The sequence below is a fragment of the Micropterus salmoides genome, unplaced genomic scaffold (genome assembly GCF_014851395.1).
Source record: "Micropterus salmoides isolate LMB-PRFRI ecotype aquatic unplaced genomic scaffold, ASM1485139v1 Ms_hic_scaffold_3470, whole genome shotgun sequence".
Classification (NCBI taxonomy): Eukaryota; Metazoa; Chordata; class Actinopteri; order Centrarchiformes; family Centrarchidae; genus Micropterus; species Micropterus salmoides.
In genome coordinates, this window is record NW_024042785.1 from 25 (window position 1) to 24,221 (window position 24,197).

At 37.3% G+C, this 24,197-nt stretch overlaps 1 protein-coding gene across 1 annotated transcript; it reads right to left on the bottom strand.

The window, feature by feature from the left end:
• Window positions 1–246: 246 nt before the first annotated feature.
• LOC119884460 (glypican-1-like) lies at window positions 247–22,252 on the bottom strand (the record flags this gene model as incomplete). The annotated part of the gene is made up of 9 exons (XM_038694867.1): window positions 22,219–22,252; window positions 21,733–21,891; window positions 9,570–9,787; window positions 7,552–7,725; window positions 5,621–5,786; window positions 4,149–4,279; window positions 3,233–3,370; window positions 2,584–2,714; window positions 247–422 (listed from the first exon to the last, which is right to left on the bottom strand). Coding segments are annotated over exons 1-9 (1,327 nt in total), but the record flags the coding sequence as incomplete, so codon positions are not given.
• Between the last annotated feature and the right edge of the window lie 1,945 nt (window positions 22,253–24,197).

A 24,197-nucleotide genomic window follows, 5' to 3' on the forward strand; every position in this document is an offset into this window, starting at 1 on the left:
CAGATGAGAAAGAGTTTTGCTTTTCGTGTGAAGAAAGATGAAACCTTCAATTGTGCCTGATAAGCTCCCACTTTTCAGTTTGTAAGTGGTGGAATGATGAATGAATGGATTAATGTTTTAGTTAAGTTTATTAGTCATTAGTAACACACTGTAAGAAACACTAACAGAATGGACAAGGTGTCTCATCTATGAAATACTATCACTGTAATGTACTTCATACAGTACAAATATTAGAAAACGACCCACTTGCATCTTGAAAGTCCACATCATTGCCATCAAGTGCATTTTTCAGCCTGTTGCTCATGATTTTGAGTTGCATGATCTGCTGCCGGATGGTCATGTCTGGCTTTGTGATATCAAGCTCCACTTCTGGGTTGTTGATCTGATTGGCCAAGCCGTCACCCATCACCTCCGGAAGGTACCTGATGAGATGAAGAATGTGGGTCAACATCATTCAGGCAGTTCTGATTTTAAAAAGACAGCTTTACATAAAATATGTGGTTAATGAAATGGTAGTTTTTTGAAGCACAACTCTTTTGGAATATTTTGTTTACTTGAAAATACATGCCTGCACTCACTCAGTAAAAATGTACAGCTGTGTATAATTTTGTAAATCAGATGTAGCATTTTGTGCTGACATGACAACTGAAGCACACAACACAACAAACGCACACACATACTCGTATTTCTGCAGTTGAGGGTACCCTGTAACATTGCTGGAATCACGATGGACAGTTTTAAAAAAAAATTATCAACACTGATGCCGCAGAACCAGAGATGCTGTCTTTTTATTCCATGCATTGTTTACCTTGTCAAAACCTGGCACCTCCAGTACCCAGAAGTTCGAATGGAGATACATATGTGTTATGCTAGTAGTGGCTAATGTTGCCTTGAGCCGCTAGCCTGAAGCAGAGATGAGAAGCGGGCTCTGGTAAAATCCTTCTTTCCAACTCCACACCAGATTTATTTTCATTTTCAAACTTTTAGTCTTCAGCCACAAATGAAGCTGACATAGATGACATCACTTAAAGCAACTTATCCTCTGGAGCCACAAAAGGCTTATACAACATTTCTCCCCACCATCATATCAATAAGAATATTTATCTCATACATCCCACAATACATTGCTGTCTTTCACTGTTAGTTGATACAAAACTCAACACATATAAATCAAAATCTTCATAATTAATTTTATTTGTCTAATTTGTCCCCCATCTCTTTATTGGAAGCACATCAGTTATTGGGCAGTGTAGACAGGAGAAATGATTAAAGCAAGCAAGACCTGAGCTGAACCTGCTACTCCCAAATGTCCCTTTAAGGAAGTGATAAGTAGAGTAGTCTAAATCACTTTCAAAGAATGCCTCAAATTAAGTTTAAAATTCTTTGACCTCACAAATATAGAGTACAAACACACATGCACAATGTGCTTAATGGTGGGATTTAATTTAGGTTCTTATGTAAACTCTATCCTCCAACCCTATATTTCATCTTCCACACCGAGAATTTATTATAGTTGTAATTTTATGTGTGACATTTATTGAGCTCTCAAGAAATCCACAAGATGTCGCTGTAAAGTTTCAAACAGTCCATCACAGTTATAATTCACTCTCTGCCACACCGACACAGACGAATTTCATATTTCCTTAATCTGTCACACACAGTCAGGGATTCATCTATATTTCATGGTCTTTCTCACATTCCGCTCTCTCTCGCTCTCTCTCTCTCTCAAACACACACACACACACACATATATATATATATATTTCATGCCTTTTTACTGTCGTACTTCTGAGTGTTCTGCTCAGCATAAATCTCATCAGTTGGCTTTAATCCAACCATTTTAAAGGGTGTGTGTGTGTGTGTGTGTGTGTGTGTGTGTATGTGTGGAGGGGATCACACAACATGTATACATATCAACATGGCATCAAATTACTCTATAATCCATTTACACATGGATTAAGGAAGACTGAAAGATGTACGTGGGTGTATAACTGTGTGGCCATGAATGCTTATGCTGCAGGATGTCAGTTCATCACACCCTACAATAAATATCCACACAATGCAGTTTTTCAGTTTGCCTGAGAGGAAATCGGTTGTCTTTTGTTATGACACAAATGATACAAATGGCCTTCAACAAGAAGAGAACTGGCGTGTATCATAGCAACTTTAGTTGTCTCTTCTCCCTGCTTTATTCTCTTCACCCAGAAGTCTCTTTTAAGGACTAAAGAAATGTTTCCATGCTGAATAAATAAAACTAATGTTTTTTTTCCAACACTCACAAAGCTCTTCTGAAGAGGACAGAACTGGAAAATGAACAGACTAAATGTGAAAAATACTGTTAAAATACTCCTGAACATGAAACACAGGGAGGTGTTCAGTTGTTTTACAATACAAGCTTTGAAAAGGTAGAGCAAATCATGTTATGTTGATTGCTTAGGTTTAATAAAATCTAGTCAAACCATTATCTAGTCTGGAGAACAGGTAGGCTGGATTTGGCTGGTGCTTAAAGTCACATTCAAACCTAAGTAAGCTTGTGATTGGCCAGTGACAGCCTGTTTTCCTGGAGCAGGTTCTCTTCCTCACCTGGCTTTAGTAATGCCATTCCAGCATTTATCCTGACCACTGCCTCCTGCTGCCAATTTGCTGCAAATTGCCACAGGGAGCTGCACCCAATACTGCCGCATCTCCCTCAGCTTACTGGACAGATCTGACACCTGAGAACAGAGACAATGTTTTTTGTTTTGCATGTCACAGATGAGTCTCAAGTTCCAAGTAACATTTAATACCCTTTCAAAATGTCAACAAATACTAAATACAAAAGAATTATGTAAATTTCACCTTTTTCTAACTTCACAAAGGCACTCAAATGCAACATATACAATAAAAACCCGGGATGTAGACGCCACATAAAAAACAAGTGGCAGCCAGAAATTCAGCTGTTTTCCATGAAATAATAAATAATTATAATAAAAAATTTTCATACAGAAAAAAATAATAACCATTTCCTCTCAATTCACTCTCAACATCTACACCTCAAACACCAAAGAGACATCCTGTACACTTACATCATATAAAATGTAAAATCAGATCAACAATCAGCTGTTATGACTTTTGTGGATAGACCTTCTCACATCCACATTGTTTCCTGTGCCCTTAAAATCATCTCTCCCCATTCAAAGAGTTAGACATATGCAAACATACAGTAGGCTATAAAGTACGTGCATGCACACACCTGCATCTCCAGTCTGAGACTAGCGGTCGGAGAGGGTTTGTACTCTGATGCGGTCAGGGAGCCGCTCTTCTTCTTCTGCTCATGAAGGGTGGGACTTCCTGTTCCTGGTTCACCTGGAGTTCCACACATCTGGTACACCTAAGCATTTACAAACACAACACACGTACTAGATGCTGTGAGCTGTCAAGTTTAACATCAAAAATCACAGCAGCACTACAAATACCTGGTTAGTCTATATTGTAACCTTTGTGAGAACTAAAAATATCCACTAGAGGTCACCATAGCCGAGTGTTTCAAAATGTGAAGATAGGTGCATGCTGGACTTAAAATAGAGCATGCTGGTTAGAAATTGTTTCCGACTTTCGCTGGCGCTGCAAAACGTCACCATGTCACATGACATTAAAACCTCTCGGGAACAAGGTGGCTGCAGGTGCTTTTTCCCGACCGCACCACCGGGCTGCTTGTTGCCATGTATGGGTACATGTACATGTTAATATAAACAGACATCAGCTGAGCTTGAAAATAAATTGCACTTAACAAAGTGTAAGAACAAAACAGCTTGGCTTAGAAAACAAGACCAAGACTCATTATAGCTGCACTCACTGCTTGTCCAATAAATGGACATTGATTTGTACAGGATACATCTATAAAATCAATAAAACCTTGTGGTGAGAAGTTGAGCCCATTTTCACTGGAGCACATTGTTGAGCTTTACCTAAGGTATCATCAAGATAAGTGCTCATTAAAAATAAGAATTCTCTCTCTGTATTATTTAGCTTATTCCTTGATGAGCAAATTGGACCAACAATCTGCAGAAGAGGTGAAAAGTGCAGGATTGCAGACATAAGCATGAGCTGGACTCGAACTGCTCCCAGGGAAATTTAGTAAGTGATTAGAAAAAAGTAAGAGGTTTTACTTTTGCTGTGAATGTGTCCATGTTTTCCTGTAGGATGTGAACAGCCTCATAGATTCGAGCCGGGATAGAGGAGAGAACCACATCGAGACTGGGCTCCGTGCTGAAACTAGAGACCACCTGGATCATGGTGTCTGAATGGAGAAAGTAGCAAAAGAGAAGAGAAATTTTTTTGATAAACGTAGCCAGTTTTTTGGGGGCCAAAAGATTTATTTTCTCCCATGACACTAAATCACAGTTTACCAGTACATAAGGTTTGCGTGATGTGGTAAGTATTAGTATTTAAAATCTATGTGTGTACTTTAAAATTATTGTAAGTAATACTAAAAATAAGCTGCTTCATTCAGTGCATGTTCATTGTTACACAGTAGGAAAAGAATATTCATCACATTGACTTTGAGACTTTCTCAGTCAAATTTAATTGAGGATCACAATTTTTTAAAGATCACGTTATTATTGACATTTATACACACATTTAAAAGCATGTATGGTTATTCCCGCAGTCTTTTCATCTGCTGCTGCATTCTTGTACTCAGTGGACCTCATGCGAGAACATTTCCGTATTCTTAGCCTAAATCTCTCGTACAGTAACTGGACAACCTTGTTGTAAATCACTTGTTTCAGCCTGATGAAAGCCAACTGTTCACGAGGAGGTGCACATTCTTGAGATTTGATCGTTAACATAATCAACGACCCTGAAATTGCCATATAAGGCTATCTGTTTCACTCTGTGTGTGGACAAGTTTCATTCATAAACATGTTACCAAAGAGTGAAAATACGCTTTCAGAAATCAATATTGCAGTATCAGTATAGTGTGGTATAATACAGCTGTCAGCAACAATCCATCAGAGTAGTGCTGTATTGTAACAGACATAAAGAGGGAATGATTTAGATTACATTAAGTAAGACACTAAATAACGTATTTCTAAGCAAAGCAGTTCATAACTATTATCAGAGGTGGTCTTGTGACAGTCGCAGAGATATTGGACAGGATGATATTATAGCCTTGGTGGGTTATTTTACATTGTCAGGTGCAACAGAGGATCATACTGGACAGCAACTTGCATAAAACCCCTCAGGCAGCTGTTCGAGTGAGAACTACTGTTCTGCTAAAATATGCAAACAAGATCATGAAATCTATAATAATGTGGGCAAGCCATGATGATAATGATAAGGTGAAAGGAATATTCTTATCGCATTAAGTTTGTCTTAGCTATATATTTTATTTTAGTTAATTTTGGAATTATATTTAAACTGTAAAATCCATCAGATTCAGCCATTATTATTTCAGGTCAAATGCGTGTTTTTCCCTTATGGAGAATCAATCAAATCATCAGAATTATCAAATCTGTTCGCATGAGTGGTTTGTGCATGAGGTCCAATGTCTATTCCAGCGATCGGTTCATCCATTAATGAGAACATCTGGATTATCTGTAGCTTTACTCTACAATGTCTTATGTGTCCTGAATATTACCTATAAGGTTCTGCCACTCTGGGTCCAGGTCAGCTTGGTTGGCCAGGCAGCCCTTCATGACGTTGGAACAGTAGTTGGAGCAGGGTTTGACGGAGGCCATGCCGCGACAGTGTGGGCAGTAAACCAGCTTCATCAGGGCCTTCATACACTCTGGACTTAGAGAAACCTGGGGAGGTTTAATACGACAGTCATCACCACAAACCTTGGAGCCAGTAGTGAAAAAAGTATATTCATATAGAGAGTCCTGTTTCTTCCTTTCACTCTTGATTGCACTGTGGTATCAAAACATTTCCCAGGGAATTTACTCCATGATGGCCATGTAAAACACAATACAAATAGCCCAAGCAAAAAAGAACAGTAGAGGGCAGTATTGCAACATTATAGGGAACACAACCTGAACAATAAAGCAATGATGGCCCTCTTTGTCTGTCTTTATACAGTACATGGTTTCTGTTACACTGTCAGCTTCTGAGTATGTACGCAAGTCATGAAAGGTGTCCAGTTCCACAGTGGAGTTATTTTACCACTACCCCTGCTCTGATGTGATGTAGGGTCACTCAAAACCAAAAGCAACTCAAAAGACGATGGCAGGTAGTTAAGGTACCTCAGCAGTATGTTTGCAAGATTCAAACTAAGTTTAAATGTAATATGATGAATGTGATTTGATTATGTCATCATGCAAAAATTTCGTCACAGATGATTTTCAGTTGTATTGTGTACAGTTTTAGATATTTGGATGCAATTTCCTACTGGCCTTCACACATTTATTTCTATGCAGTATGAAAGTCAGTCCACACACTCATGAAAGTTTCTTGAGTTGTATAATCCATCACTGTCAACATCAAGTCCGCATTAATTCGTGTCAGTGCTACCTTATTGTTGTGTAATAATGTGGTTTAGGTGCTGACGGATTTAAAAAGTCTGCACTCGTAACGATATTCTACCTTTGCCAAAAACTGATGCAGACATGAGATTCACTGTGATAGATTACACAACTCAAGTTAGTTTTGAGAATGCGCTCTGATTATTACATCCTATGGAAATGAGGAGAAATTTATGGAGGCCTGTAACTAAGGAACTATACAATACAATTTCTAAAACACAGCAGAATCTTGTGCAAATTGAATAGCTGTGAACTGAATACTGTGAATATGTGAGTTGTGGAAAATAGGTTAAAACACAAACAATCACTGGTATGGTCCTTTTAAATTGCAGAATTGAGATGAAGCTATGCAGTAAAATCTAGCATTTTTACTAGGGCATAAATAAAGAAAGAATGGTGGTCAAACATTAACAATAGCCTTTTCACAGCAAAACACATAGAAGAAACAATCACACAGTCACATCAGACACAGACACTTTGAATGCTGGGAAAAATTGCATCGAGAGCTGAAAAAACATCATCACACCCATAATTTGACAAGAGCGTTTTCATCCCTCTAAATAAGAGCTTTGTTCTGATGGCAAGTCTGACACTTCATTTTTGATGATCTTTGTGCTTTCCAATTTTTAGGGTGGAGATATTTTCTCTGACAGTTAGGGTGTGACGACCATGCATCCATCATATCTGCTTTCCTGGGACACAGCCCAGCAGGTCTTAGTCTCACACACACACACACACACACACACCAAATCATCCTGCCTCTCTCTCTGCCTCACGGTGTCTCTCCCTACGTCTCATGTAAACACACACACACACACACACACACACACACACACACACACACACACACACCAAGTCATCCTGTCTCTCTCTCTGCCTCACGGTGTCTCTCCCTACGTCTCATGTACACACACACACACAAACACACACACACACACACACACCAAATCATCCTGTCTCTCTCTCTGCCTCACGGTGTCTCTCCCTACGTCTCATGTACACACACACATACACGCACGCACACACACAGACTCACACTCACACTCACCTGTGAGACCTTCCTGACCACCTCTCCACTGACTATCAGCCCCTGGACAAACGATCTGGCTGTGACAAAAGCTCGGATCACCTTCGCCTTCATGTCCCGGGGGACATCTCCAAATGGCCGCAGCGTCTCCTGTTGCTTAGCAACACATTCAAGGTAGTCATCTGACATGTTGACCTGCCAGACAGAGGTGACGGGGGAAAAATGCAGAAGTATGTTGTTATCTTTTGGCCAGTTTTGCATATTAGATAGCATGCGGTATATATCTGACAGTAAAGGGAGCGGGGGGGGGGGGGTTTGTAGATTGACTTTCTGCGTTTCCAAGAGCTCTGACTCAGAAGCTGCACTCCATCGATGAAGATTATGCTGAAGTTGTGGCCATTTTCTTTAAAAATCATGACATAGTTGTTATCAAACAAATGGATATTATACCACGTAGACTTCTCCTGGTCAGTTATTTTTATTTATTATTATTATTTTAATAAATAGATTATTAATGTCTCTACTGCACATGAGAAAACAAGGGACATGCAGTTACTCAGTGATTATTTAGTAGTTAAAAGTGTCCTGTGTGGTTGAATGAAAAAAAATGTTAAATGCCTGAGTAATGTTGACTTATTGCAGTTTTTCTCAATTGCTTAAACACTATAACCAGGCTTTTGAACTAAAATTTCAAAACCATAACTCTTCAAAAAGCACACCCATTTCCCTAAACTCTACACACAAATCCCTTCATTTCTCATTGCCTACACCATTGAGAAAACACTAACATTCAATATTGTTCACTCAATCAGCATAGGTTGAGCTCAATTAGCACGCAACTAAGGAGAAGGCGGAAGATGAGGAGGAGGAGGAAGAGCAGTGTGGAGAGAAGTAAGAGGTGAAGGAAGAAGAACAGTAGGAGTTGGAGGAGGAGATGGGATAGGAGTAAGATGAGGAGTAGGAGGAGGCGGACAAGGAGGAGGGCAGAGGACGGAGGAGGAGGAGAAGAAGGTTGAGGAGGTAGAGGGAAGAGGAGTAGGGAGGAGGAGGAGGGAAACGGAGGAGTAGGGAGAGGAGGAGGTGGAGAACAAAAATGATGGGATGCTGGGGCAGAATAATTTGTTGTTTGGTGTGTTGAACTATATAGCACACTAAGAAATCAAAAATGTGCAAATGTTTACATTTGTTATTTCTTTTGCTGTGTTCATCATGTGAAAAGGTTTTTGAGGGGGGGAACCACAAGCAACATTACTACTAACCAGTTTTTGTAGTATTGTTTTGAATTTCTCTCACCAGTGTGTAAAACTGTGTTGTAGTGAGTGTGTTTTTGAGGGCTTGTGTGTTATGTCTGAGGGCAAAGTTTGGTTTTTCAGCAAGATTGAATGGTTTTGAGTGGAGAGCTTCATTTTGACCTGAAATTAGGATGTTAGGGGGAACTGGGTGAGAAGTTGTGAATTTTTGTTTAGAGTTTCAAGAAAAATAGGCATAATTTCAAGAAATAGTCAAGAAAAAAAAAGTACAATTGAAAGAGATCATGTAGCAAAGGTACCAGGCCAGACTCAAGTCCAGGACATTGTGATTAAATGAACAGCCTCTTAAACCACAGGGCACCTGGGAGAAGTATGTAATTAACATAACATAAAAATCACTATATGTGTAATAATAGATGAAAAACAATGCTGTAAAAGTGATGTATCTAAAAATGTAAATTTCATTGGCTTTTCACATTGTGCAAATGTTTAACACATTGTCTTTATGAGCCAGAAGAAACAGGAGCTGAAGAAGAGTAAGTTCAGCTAGCAGCTGAACGGATCAAGAGAACTAGTTCACAAAATCCTTCACTGGTTTCGATTCAAATTCAAGTATTCCATTCAAATTACATTTTGTATAATTCACATGATTGTTATTGGGGTATTATTAAACAATAAACACATTAAAAATCCCACCTTTTTAATTCATAACATTGCTCGTTTCATCATTCTGTACTCCAGTCTCAAATTCAAAAATTGTGGCCTTCTAGTTGAACTTTCTTTACTCACATCGGTTGGAGTGGAGATTTTAAAGGTGCGCTCCAAGAGGCGGGACCAGAACTCAGACAGGGTCTCGTCCAGGTTTAGAGCAGAGCCTCGGTAGTACTGCCGCAAGTCGGTGTAGAGATCCCCATAGAGACGAGTGTTCTGGGAATACAGAGGGCCGAGTGGAGACAGCACCTCTTGGAGAGAGCGCTCAGAATTACCGTGCAGCTCAGTGAAAAAGGCTGGAGGAGGAGAGAAGCGAGACAAGGGGAGACAATAGACAAAGAAAAGATAGGAGAAGAAGAGTTGACAAGCAGAGAAGGAAAAGGAGGACAAGAGAAGAAAACAATAATGACCGAGATGAGCTGAGTTCTACATCTTTTGGTAAATGATGACAACTTTAATTAGGAAGGCTGAATGGAAACTGCAATATTTGATAATACTTAAAGCAACAATATATATATATTTTTATGTGATTTAGTGAAGATTGTCCACAACAAGCTGAACATCTACACAATTGTAACATATCATGGTCTTGTAAAGTTGATTTAGCTAACATGTAAGTAGTTTTATAGAAAAAGTATCCAGTTGATAGCAAATAACATGTTTATGGTGAAGAATGAATGAATAAGGAATTAGTTTGTTTCCTCGGGCCAATCCATCCGGACAGTTACATGTCTGCCCATCGTGATCGCCCAAAAATTTATTTTTAAAGGTTTCTTTGAAATTGTCTTTGCAGCCAGATGGATCCGAAGTGATAGAAAGCTCAAACAGAAAGAATAAGGAGTCAGCTAGCTGTTTCTGCAGTATACTGGTCTGGGCTTTTCCCTTGTGCTTCAAAGGCTCTGGACCAGTGCCAGCCTGTTCAAACCAAAACCAGATGGGCGGTCACATTACTGCTACTGAGGTGGCCTGCTGCCTTGAGACTAATAATACTGTCCGCCTCCTCCTCCTCTGACTAGTCCTCCTACTGCTCTCTGTTTCTCTTCATTCTTTTTTCTGTCTTCTATGTTCCATTTTTACTTTGACTCACTGTACTAATGACACATTTCTCACTCGCTGCATTTGTCTATCTCCCTTTAGTTAACGGTGGCACAGTCTTTCTTTCTTTTCCTCCTCTCTCCATCCCTCTCTTTCTCTGATGTGCAGTGATCTGCGGACTCAACTCCTCAGTGGGTCAACTGCTCATTAGCTGAACCAGCCACTGCCCCAGGGGACACCCCTCTCTTTGTGTGTATGTGTGTGAACGTATGCAAGTGTGTGTGGGAGTGCGCGTTTGTGTGTGTGTGTGTGCCCCTTTCAGATCAGGGGATCGGCTTATCACGTTTCATTGTGTCTGGCTGACTCTGCTCTCATTATAACACCCAGTCAGGGGTCCCCTTGACGCACAGGACACAAACACATCCTGTCTCACACACACACACACACACACACACACACGCGTACCTATCCAACAGTGCACCGTCGGAGTAAACTGCCAAGTGTGGACCTGTGTTTCCAGTCCTTTTGAAGTAAATAAATATAATACAAAATTTACTTTTACTGTCTTTTAACATAATATTACTGCAAATTTGCTTTTTTTTGCTTTTTAAAGAAATTGCCAAGAGGGGACTTAGATCCTTAAACGATAGCTACCTATCCAAGAGGGGACCTCCATTGTTATGCAGTGGAACTGTCTGTGCTCATTCTCACCTAATGACTGTTTTTACCTTCAAAGACTTTCTTTGTTTCTTTCAAAAATGGATAATTTAACTTTAATGTGAGCAATGTGAAAACATTTCACCGTGATCCAAACTTTAATCACTTTAACTGAAAATAAATAAACTTTAAACTTTAATTCAGAAGTAACTTTGCTGCATGCATTGATATCAAGCACTACAGTATTACCAACAAAAATTACTTGATCTAGGTTTCAAATACCGTTTAAATAATAATAAAATATCTTATTACACTAGTGCACTTATTTTAATTTTCTCTTAGGGGAATTCATATTCTTCTGTGTGGGATGGTCATTTTTATGACCTGTGATGTATGCATTTTAAAGAGTTACTTTGTATTTGCTCTTAATAACTGAATCTTAGACTGGTTTTGAATCAAAAACAATAATACTTATGAGAAAAATATAATCTCAACTAAGCAGTCTGTTGACACATGATTTGATAATATGCTTTTGAAACAAAACTTAAAGGCTCAGCAATAGTAGATTTCCTAACTAGTATTAAGCTTCAGACTGTAAGATAAAAGGCTACCCAAATAAAATGATGTCCTGATGGGTTTTCATCAGGAATGCATGGTATTTTCATGTTTGCATTAGGCCTACAGAAAAAAGGTCCACACTTGTATGGCATTTAATGACATGAGTCCACTGTTGGTTGCTACATAACGACACATGTCCCCTCTTAGATAGTATGGAGCAACAGTCACACTCCAACATCCAGCATCAATAATTATTCCGCATGATTTGTTATGTTTTTGTAATGAAATATAAAGTCTCAGCTTTAATGGATGGCTTAAACATTTTCACTCTTGACACTGTATTATAATGAAGGGCTGCCCACAAGTTTGGGGAGTCATAAGTAAAACTTTACCAACTTAAACCTTCAAGAGCCTGAAGTTTGATCCTCCACCTGAGAAGCTGCTGTCCTTTGCTAAGAAATGTGTAACCCACATTACCCATGAGAAAAAGACTATTACCGATGACATGACATCCAGAGGCAAAGTCGATCCCTTGTTGAAGTGTGGAATGAAAATGCTGGTTTAGTTACAGACTTGCAAGCTTAGATGTACCTGTGTACTTTATGGACAAGCCCTAATATAAAGGGCTACCCAAATTAATTCATGAAGCATTAATGTCCTGATGAGTTTTCATCAGGAATGCATAATATTTACTGGTCCGCATTGCCTACAGAAAAAAAGGTCCACACTTGTATGGCATTAAATGACAGGAATCCACTGTTGGTTGCTACATAACGACACATGTCCCCTCTTAGATAGTATGGAGCAACAGTCACACTCCAACATCATTAAATATTCCTCAAGCATGATTTGTTATTATTGTTTTGTAATGAAATATGATGTCTCAGCTTTAGTTGATGGCTTAACCATTTTCAATCTTGACACTGCATCAAAATGAAGGGCTGCCCACAAGTCAGGAGAGTCATAAGTACTTTAAGATAAATAAATAAAAAGTAGGAACAACATGGTCAGCAGCAAGATACTTTGTATTAATTTTTTATTAATTGCTAAAAACATATTTATTAAGTTTTACTAGACCTTTGAAATGGTTTAGCCCCCAAATCTTCCAAATATGATATTGACCAATTAGGACATGATTTTAATCAATTTTACAATGTACTTGTTTCTTTAATCTATATTTATAGGTGTGCATTTTGTTTGTTGATTTGCATTACAGAAATGTCCACTGTTGGCTGGTATATAATGACACAAGTTCCCTCTTAGATAGCATGAATCGACACTCACACTGCAACATGGATGAGTAAAAAAGAAATGTATGATTCTTAAAAGAAAATTATAATGTAACCTAAATAGAATCTTTAGTTATACTTGTAAATAAGGTCTATTGTTATGTAACAAGTAATAGTTTCCAAATAACTCTCAATTAAGTCTTTTCCAACTCATAATATGTTCTTCATTCAAAAGTATTGCTCATAACTAGTTCACTGGTATTTGACGCTTTTTGACCCACACACATTCCCTATTCTGAACTTGCCTCCTTTCTCCAAACAAAACATTAAAGCACAAAACTTTACCAACTTAAAAATTCAAGAGCCTGAAGTTTGATCCTCCACCTGAGAAGCTGCTGTCCTTTGCTAAGAAATGTGTAACCCACATTACCCATGACAAAAAGACTATTACCGATGACACATTAAATGACAGGAATCCACTGTTGCTACATAGGGCACATGTCCCCTCTTAGATCCTATGGAGCAACAGTCACACTCCAACATCATTAAATATTCCTCAAGCATGATAAATAAATTTCAATTAGGAAGTAAATGTTCAGCAGGAAGATTCTTAATGTTCTTTTTTTATTTGCTAAAAACAGATTTATTATGAACTTTCACCAGCCCTTTGAAAGGATTTAGCCCCCCAATTTTCCCAGTATATTGACCAATTATGACAATCACAGGATTTCAATCAATTTTACAATGTACATGTATCTTTAATCTGTATGTAACGGAATGCATTTTGTTTGTTGTTTTGCATTACAAAAATGTCCACTGTTGGCTGGTACATAATGACACAAGTTCCCTCTTAGATAGCATGGATTGACACTCACACTCCAGCATGAATAAATAAAAAAGAAATTGATAATTTCTAAGAGAAACTTATAATTTAAACTAAATATAATCTGTGGTTACTTGGGGTTTGAAGAGACACTAAGTTTACAAGACTAGGCGAGACACAATATTGGGTGCAAGTGTGAAATGTTAAGTAGTTCAAGTTCAAAGGCCTAACGATCATCATTGGTCGCAAGAAACCCTCCCCCACACTGCAGACAATCAGACACAGATTCTCACTGCAGACAATCAGACACACGTTCACACCCCTCACCTGCTCCAGGTCACCTCTCAGAGACAGCACTCACACTTTCTCCAGGATTTTGTATTTAGCTTAACTCTGCATTGGATGCTAATTCATAACAGTTTCCTACAACCACAAAAAGAAAACGGTAGAAATATATGTAGACATATGTTTAGTAAAAGTGCCCAAACACCCAATTCTAATAAAAATCTGATGATGGTACAGCCAAAGAGAGAAAATAAATACAGGAGAGAGGAGATGCATGCTAATAAGCCACAGGTTTGAACTGGGCCACTGCAGTAAGAACTCATTTGTGTATGGTGCACATGCTCCTGAAGACACACGCTCATAAACTGAAAGTTTCTTGCTCTCTTTCTCTTAACTTTGACCCTCAATTTACTGTATACTGCACTATAATGGCCACTCTACATTTTGGGTTTCAACAATACGCTTAAAAGAAATGTATGCCAGTTTGTATAGCATATTTACAATATTGGTAAGCCTGAGAGAAGTTCTCACCACTGTTAAATTATAGTATCCCTGACACAAGTGGCATGTAACACAAAATAAATTAAACACTCAATAAACACAATTAAGGCAAATAAAACAGAAGCCTTTTAACTACATAGCCTAAATACCTATGGTAGAAGCACAAAAAGCAAGGACAAATGACCAAATAATAAAAATCTGAGCAAGACAATAAGGCATTATGTTGGTTCTGAGACAGGCTGTAGGTAACTCCACCACTACACTTAATATACGTAGAAGTTTAAATTCATCAGAAGAGAGTGACCTAGAATTTCAATGACTATGAATGCCTGGTTGACATTCATTGTAAGCCTTACATATTAAATGATTCCCACTGCTTGTAAACCTTTTCAGTGACTTTAAGCATTGTTGATCATGTGTCAGACCAATCAGAGAGACCATCAGTCTTCTTCTTTTGAGATAGATTTCCATCCAAATACACTATATGGCAAAGGTGCTACCCCTGTCCTAATAAATTTGGTAGGGGCTGTGTTTTCATGGGTTGTTAAGGGAAATCTTGCCTATGGATTTAGAATGGGATGTCATAAAAGTAATGTAGGTGTTGCTGTATTTTTGTCCATACTAGTGTAATAAATTAACTCCATATTATACACAATCGCTTTAAAATTCATTTGGTGATATTTTAAAAGTTATTCAACCCCATTATTTGGGGGTGTACTAAATCGCACATATGTATGGTTATTATACTAATTCTTAGTAGATGTTTTCTGGTGTAAAACACCTTATTTAGCTACTTTTTGTGAGTAGCTTGTAACATAGGGTACAATTTTCAACAAAAGTGGAGTATTGTACATCCGCTCTTTACAGTTTCAAAATATCTCCCACAAGACTCCAGAGAAGTTGCATTACAAAGGCCAAGTCACTGGTTTGCGATCTTGACGCCCTAACGACCATCGTCAGCAACAAGAAACCATCCCCCACGCTGCACACAATGGAGAACAATGACTGAAACTTCACAACCCTCACCCAAGATGACTTCTCAGAGACAGCTCTCAACATTTCAACCTTAAAACATTTGTGAATCACATAGGCTCTAGTCACTTAAATGTAGAGGATTCTTTTAAATCTACATCATTAACTGAAGACATGTGTAACTCTTTCTAAAAAATCCACAACAATACCTTCAAGCAGTATGTCTGACATGTCTACCACAGTAAACAAAAGTAAATCAAACCTATATCTAATTGCCAGAGAACATTTGCATTACTATGCCAGCAGTAGTTAGCATTTGATGTCTTATCCTAAGAACCAATCACTGTCCAGATAGCTAGTCAGGATTGTGTATATATTCTGGGCTCCTCAGAGAAGGTGCATGGCAGTCTTTGGTGTCTTGTGGAAGTGTTGACAAGTATGCAGTTTTTTGAAGGAGAAAACCAACTTTAAAATTTCTTTACTATTCTTACTAATCGTTTACCAGTCATCCATTTATCTATCTGTCTATCTTAACGGTATGTAGACATATTTCACCTGTGTTGTTCTTTTGAAAAACTTTTTCATCTTTCCATCCTGAAGACCAAAGCGAGAGGTAAGTTGAACATTTTTACCAATACCCCTTGTATGTTTTCATCAAGGCTGTTTGTAACTAAACTATCAAATTTAAATATAAACATGTATATATATATATATATATATATATATATATATATATAGTATTGTATAAGATAGTATATTCTGACTGTATCAGATTGTACAGATAGTTTGTTATTGTATATTGATTGCTTAGTGTGTAAATATTTTTACACCTATGTAGAATGTTACCTGTATATTGTATATAGGGTGTATATAGTATGAATATTATTTATACTAATACATAGAATTTTAACTGATTCTACTTTTATTGTATTTTATTCCTTACATTCCTATATACATATATGTACACAGAAAAAGTACTGATAGCTTATATTGTTTTACAAAGTCACCCAAGTTATCATATTGTAAAACATTTCACTGGAAAATGAGAACCAGAAGGGTTTTTCCTAAAAAGGAAGCCTTGCAACTTCACTGCATCTGAGAAAGAAAAAGCCAAATTTCAGAAAGGATTCATCTACAAGGAGAAAGGTATTAGATCAGAACATAAGATTCTCTATTCAATACTGTATTTAACTACAACTTTCTTGGTTGCTAATGAATTATAAGGAAATGGAGCATTGTTAAGTGTGTGCATAGTATTATACACTATATATAGTTATATGTTGCCATGTAAGGAGCAACCTGAAAATGGTTTAAAGGCATAGCTTGATTTTGTGTTCAGATATGAGAACAATATTGATCTTGTCATTCAACTCTCAGCAAGTCAGTCAAGCTAAGCAGGCAACAATTAAAATAAGAAATACCCACTGCCATCATACATAGTGTACAATTTTGATGTGTATTATATAAATGTAGATACAAATCCAAACCCTTAGGGTGACATTGCATAAGATCCTCATCGAGTGTTAGAACTGCTGAGATAGTGTTGGTCGTTCATGGAATTTGATGACAGACAGACTGACAGATAATTCATTTAATCAGTATAAAAATCACCACCAAAAACACTGAGCCAGGAGAATTCTTGCAGGAATATATTTGAAGACACATCACTGACTCCAAAGAAGGGGCCCGGTTCTGAGAGTGCTCCTTGTTATGGTACTAAAGAAGTCCTCAACGATTACACAGTGGCATTAAAGTACTATAAAACAAATGTCTGGGTTTGATAACAAACCGATTCTCTATTCCCTCAACAGCCCAGGACCTCCACATCCAGCATCTTCACCACCAAGATTGTCTGAGACCAGCCAGCCGGACAGCTGCTGCAAGAATCGTTTAGCATCCTCAAATAATTTCTGCACAAACTGTCAGGAACCATCTCAGGGAATCTCATCTGCATGCTCGTCATCCTCTTTGGGGTCTCGACCTGACTGCAGTTTGCCATCATAACCGACTTGAGTGGGCAAATGCTCACATACGATGGCGTCTGGCACTTTGGAGAGGTGTTCTCTTCATGGATGAATCCCAGTTTTCACTGTGCAGAGCAGATGACGTGTGTATGGCTTCGTGTGGGTGAGCGGTTTGTTGATGTCCTAGTTGTGGATCGAGTGGCCCATGGTGGCGGTGGGGTTATGGTATGGGCAGGCGTGTTTCATGGACAACAAACACAGGTGCATTTTATTGATGGCATTTTGAATGCATAGAGATACCATGACGAGATCCAGAGGCCCATTGTTGTGCCATTCATCCACAACCATCACCTCATGTTGCAGCATGATAATGCACGGCCCTATGTTGCAAGGATTACAATTCCTGGAAGCTGAAAACATCCCATTTCTTGCATGGCCAGCATACTCACCGGAGGAATTGGGGCAAAAACAAAAGTGTTGCGTTTATAATTTTGTTCAGTGTAAGAACACAGAAGAGGGTGGGCACATGAGGAACTTTCAGTTTAGGAGTTTGTGTGTGTCTTAGCTTAAAAGCACATTCAATAAAGTTTGCTTCAACATAGTTCTGTATATTTTGTACTGTTTTCTATTTGTGGTTGAACAACTTGTGTTATGAATAGCCATCCAACGTTGTGATGGTTCTGAGATGATCTATAGGTAACTCATCACTATTTCAATGGCTATTAAAATCACTAACACACATTTAAACTGTACATGCTAAAGAAAGAAGTTGAAAATATTGAGATGTAAAAATCTATAAAGACAAATACCTGCCAAATATCAGTGTGAACTTAATGCAGCACTGGTTGTGTGTTCTCCAGTTGATGCAAACTCTAAGTTCCATTGTTACGATGCTGCACCATTTGACAGCCCTCAAATATGCTTCTCTATTCGCCAACAAATGTTTAACCCCACATTTCAAAAAGCTACAATGAGAACATTGCTGGTGACACTTTTCTAAAAAACAAAAACAACAACACTACAGCTTATATATTTGGTTTAGATTATAATTTTCGAATTGTCCATTTTGCTTATTTCATATTATTTGTAAAGTGTGTCTGAATGTCTCTGTGGACCTTTCTCTAAGGCTAAGAACAAATGTACTGCCGAAGCATTTTAGAAAGATTTTCAATTTTTCAGAGACAGGCTTCATTTAGCCCCTTAATTACCACATCATAAAACCTAAACACGCACATATGAACTTGTTCATTTGTAGCTAAACTAACCTTTTCAACATTTCACACTTTAGTTTCGACATGATGTGATTTCAACTGTACAAAAGTAGCTCATCTCGGCCACACCTACTGACTACCAGTTATGCACAGCGTTCTAACTTTGACAGCTGTATTCAAAAACTAACATAGCTATCCTTATTAGCTAGGCTCCTTACATGCTTGCTGATAACTTTTTTGAAGGTGGGTCTCCGACATTGACAACATTGTGTTGGATAGATTTGTGCAGCGGTGTTTAGGAAACTAACTATTCAATTGACAGACAGGTCTGTTGTCAATGTGTTTGCGAGCAACAACTTCCTAAATATAGATTTAGGACACATACAAACACTGGTCATGTATCATGATAATTAACAGCATTAAATCCATTGATTAAAAATGAAGAGATCTTGCAGCTGACCTTTGTATTCATTTTGTTTTTACTTTCACTTTTTGTGCTTTTAAAATACTCATTCTGCTGTCTACTGGGTAGTCTATCATTTTAGTAGTCTGAAGCTTGAAACAATTTAGGAATTTCACTAAAACTCAACCTTTGTATTTTGTTGAAAATAACTTCAATAAAAACTCAGGCTTTATATTTTCTTACAATAACAGATTATACCAAATAAAGACACTCTGTAGTTAGTTTCTTCTCATAAGTATGATTAAATTTGCTTATTTATTTTTTTCTCACAAGTTGGAGTGTGATTATCGCTCCATGCTATCTAAGAGGGAACTTGTGTCATCATGTACAAGAGAACAGTGGACTCCTGTCGTTCCACACAGTACAAGTGTGGTCCCTTTTTCTGTAATTCAAATCAATAAATAAAATGCATTTCTGTAAGTGTAGACTAAGCACATAGATATGATGACAAAATGTATTGACATTCAGTGGTTGTGAAAACTGGTCAGTTTAGTGTTTTAGGACTGAACAAGTTTAAAGCTGTAGTCAAAGTCTGATGTGAAATACTTTTTAACAATTAATTAAAACTGAATAGAAAGTATCTTACCTCTAATCATTTAATTTATAATTCAACTCTGGTTTTTTCTATTTTTGTTCCTTTTTTTGGAATCTAAAATCCATTTTACTCTTCAGTGTAGCCCTTTATTTTAATACATGTTGATCTTAAAACACAAGACATCCACTAAAACTCAGCCTTTATATTTTGTTTTAAAAGAATGTATAGAAAATAAAGAGACTATTTAGTTAGTTTATTTTGTCTCAAAAGTATGACTAAATTTGCTTATTTATTATTTTCACACAAGTTGGAGTGTGATTATCGCTCCATGCTATCTAAGAGGGAACTTGTGTCATCATCTACAAGCGAACAGTGGACTCCTGTCGTTCCACACAGTACAAGTGTGGTCCCTTTTTCTGTAATTCAAATCAATAAATGAAATGCATATCTTTAAGTGTAGACTAAGCACACAAATATAATGAAATTTATTGATGTCCAGTGCTTGTGAAAGCTGGCCAGGTTAGTATTTTGGGACAGAACAAGTTTAAAGCTCTAGATGTCAAATGTCAAATATTTTTTATTAATTAATACTTTTTTTTATAATTAATTAAAACCGTAAAGAAAGTATCTTTATACTGACCATTTTATTTCTAATTCTACCCTGGTTGTTTTTCTATTTTTGTTCCGGTTTTTAGAATCTACAATTCATTTTACTCTCCTGGCCTTCAGTGTAGCCCTTTATTTTAATACATGTTGATCTTAAAACACAAGACATCCACTAAAACTCAGCCTTTATATTTTGTTTCAAAAGAATGTATAGAAAATAAAGAGACTATTTAGTTAGTTTATTTTGTCTCAAAAGTATGATTAAATTTGCTTATTTATTATTTTCACACAAGTTGGAGTGTGATTATCGCTCCATGCTATCTAAGAGGGAACTTGTGTCATCATCTACAAGCGAACAGTGGACTCCTGTCGTTCCACACAGTACAAGTGTGGTCCCTTTTTCTGTAATTCAAATCAATAAACGAAATGCATATCTTTAAGTGTAGACTAAGCACACAAATATAATGGGGGGAAAAAAGTATTGATGTCCAGTGCTTGTGAAATCTGGTCAGGTTAGTATTTTGCGACTGAACAAGTTAAAATCTCTAGATAACAAATGTCAAATAATTTTTTATTAATTCATTCATTTTTTATAATGAATTAAAACCATAAAAGTATCTTTATACTGACCATTTTATTTATAATTCTACCCTGGCTGTTTTTCTATTTTTGTTCCCTTATTTAGAATCTAAAATTCTCCAGGCCTTCAGTGTAGCCCTGTATTTTAATACATGTTGATCTTAAAACACAAGACATCCACTAAAACTCAGCCTGTATATTTTGTTAGAAAAAATTAAGAAATTGTGTTTCAAGTGACAGCTTTCTTTACTGAGTAGCTTGTATAATAGCCCCTCTACAGTCTGATAGACTCCCTGGGGCTGCAAGCCATTCACTCTATAGGGGAGTGTTAAGAACGACGTGTGTGAATGAGTCGTTAAAATCTTTGCTTGATCCACTAGAGGCACTGCTGAGTATGGACTTAAACACTCACACACCTGCAGTCCCCTCTTGACAATAGTTTAAAAAATTTACCAGATGGTTTTAGACATGATTTTAGCATGATTTAAAGCATGTCCAACAGGGGACCTAAAAAATGTCCCCTGTTCACTTTTTAGTCCCCTCTTAGTGGGTGTGTAACGACGTCGAGGTCCACTGTTAGATAGGTTGGTAAGTGCACACACACACACACTCATACACACACACACCATCACTAGTAAAGCTGCAGTATTGAGCACTGAGCACAGTCAGAGCTTGCCCCAAACAACAATTCACAAATACACAACATATAAATGTCACTCTCTCCTGGGCCTACGGCTGAAGATTTGGTATTTAGCTTAACCAGTAATGAGTGCCTATCCTGCAAACACACACACACACACACGCACACGCACATCCTACTTACTGTCAAAGCTCCTGTGGAGAGCATTGAAGGCAGCCTGCAGCGACCTGCCGGCCTCTCTGATCAGTCCCTCTGTCTCGCGGGAGCTCAGACCGCCAAGGTTCTCCTCCATGGTACTTGTACAACAGGTTGGACCCTGAGGACACACCCTCAGATGTTCACCTGGCAATGTGGGGAAGACACAGACTTATGAATTTAAATTTTTATTTGTATTATTTAATTAATTTACTTTAATAATTGAACATGTCAGCTATTTAACATGTGCATTTACAACCAAACCAAGCTAGCCAGGCTTAAATAACTAGTAGTTAAAGACAAAGTAATTATACAAGTGTATAGTTTATAGTAATAGTAACACTTGCGGCATGTCTCTATTGCAATGGCTGTCGCTCCACCACTTTGGTCCAGACTGAAATAACAGCTATTGGATGCATTGCCATGAAATTTAGTACAGACATTAATGGTTCCCAGAGGATCAATCCTACTGACTTTGGCGATCCTGTGACTTTTTGTCTAATGCCATCGTGGGTTTGACAGTTTTTTTACTGTTTTTGAGAGAATTGTCAATTGTTATTGGATCGATTGTCATGAAATTTTGTTCAGACATCTATGTCTCCCTCAGGATATTTGTAATAACTTAGCTGATTCCATGACTTTTTAATCAAACACACCATCATCAGGTTAACGTTTTAAGTCGTCCAATACTTGGGTTTATGACTAAATACCATCTAAACGGCCGACATTCCCATCAGCCTCAGCTGTACTTTTTTTGTAATAATTAGCAAATGTTAGAATGCTAACATGCCAAACTAAGATGGTTACACAAAACATTATATCTGCATTAGCATGCTAGCGTGCTCACATTAGTCTTGAGCTCAAAGCACTGCCGTGCCTATAAGATGCACTATATGACAATGGGAAACATCTTTCACTTTAATCTTCCCAACATTAAGAAATATTTGTCAGCATAAATATATATGTATTTTATATATGTATGTATTTTAGACATATGACAGAAAATAATTGAAATGGTATTAGAAAGTGAAAATTTAAACAGCCTCTTGACCAGTAGTTCCAAATATTTTTGGCTTGTGACCCCTTAAAAAGAAATGTCTGCAGTCCTAAACATTACACTGAAAATAATTTAAACGTCTAAAATTTCACAGTAATTCACAAAGATAAAAATTAGTTGAAAGTATCAAAACATTAACAAAACTGTCTGTAGCAGAAACATGTATTATTGTGCTTTCCTATATCAGTAAACATCTTGTGACCCCTGAGCTTTGTGGTTCCTGACTGCCAGGTTGGGAACAAGTCCTTCACAGCGACAGTGTAATTCTTTAATTGATCTGAAAGCTTGAAATTCCCCAAAACTGGAGTAATGAAGTTTTTGTTTGACAAAAACAGTACGAAACATTACCAATGGTCAAGCAATCTGACACTTACATCTTAAACCATCAATAATTTAAAACCTTGAAAGGAACCAGTCTAGTCAATAAGGCTACTTTAACTATTAATGCTAGTGTATAATGTTCAGCTAATTATTGTTTACCTTTCCTAAATCACAATTGAAATGCTAGACTGGAGTGATTTTCCAATGTGGTTCTGCTACTTTTGTTTAGGTAAAGGATTTGAGTACCTCTCACACCACTGCATATATAATTTATTGTGCTCTTGGAATCCTTTTTTATTACTGACCAGACATGCACTCTGTACAGTATACTTTATACAGCCTCCTTTATTTATATGTAGCAACCAGGTTTGTTTGTTTTTTTTTCTTCGCGCACTTACACTATATGTTCTGTAGCTATATGTTAGTGAGTCTGTGCATTTGTTTTTGGACAGTATTTAGGTACACTGAGAGTCACTGACAACCAGATTGAGATCAGTGTATTCCTTTTCATTGCATTAATAAATTTAATTTTGATTCTGCACTAAAGCTAGTTGAAATTTTATTGCATGTCACTGGTTTGATTCCAGACAGTGAAGGAAGTATTGAGAGTAGCAATACCGTTGTATAAAAATACCCCATTACAAGGAAAAGTCATGCATTCAAATTTTCACTGAAGTAAAACTACAGGAGTACTTGCAAAATGGCCACAATTCTAAGTGTTATATTTATTATTCATAGATTATTGGAATAATAGTGGTGATGCAATAACATGTAAGAAGTATTTCAATGTTGTCAAGATTGAGCTTATTTTAACAACTTTTTATAATGTTGGGTAGTTTTTCTAATACATTATATTTTATAATGTTACTTTTGTTTCATATTTATCAGCTTTTACATGTGTAGTTATGTGTCAGCTTACAGGACAAACCGTTTATTTCCGACCGTCTTCCCCAAAGTACAGCTGTATAGGTTGTCTATGCAAGCAGCTTATTACGATTATATATTATTACTGTAGGGCAGTGACCTCTAGTGACTGTAGTAATTATGATGGTAGTAAAACAGGAATTCAATTATG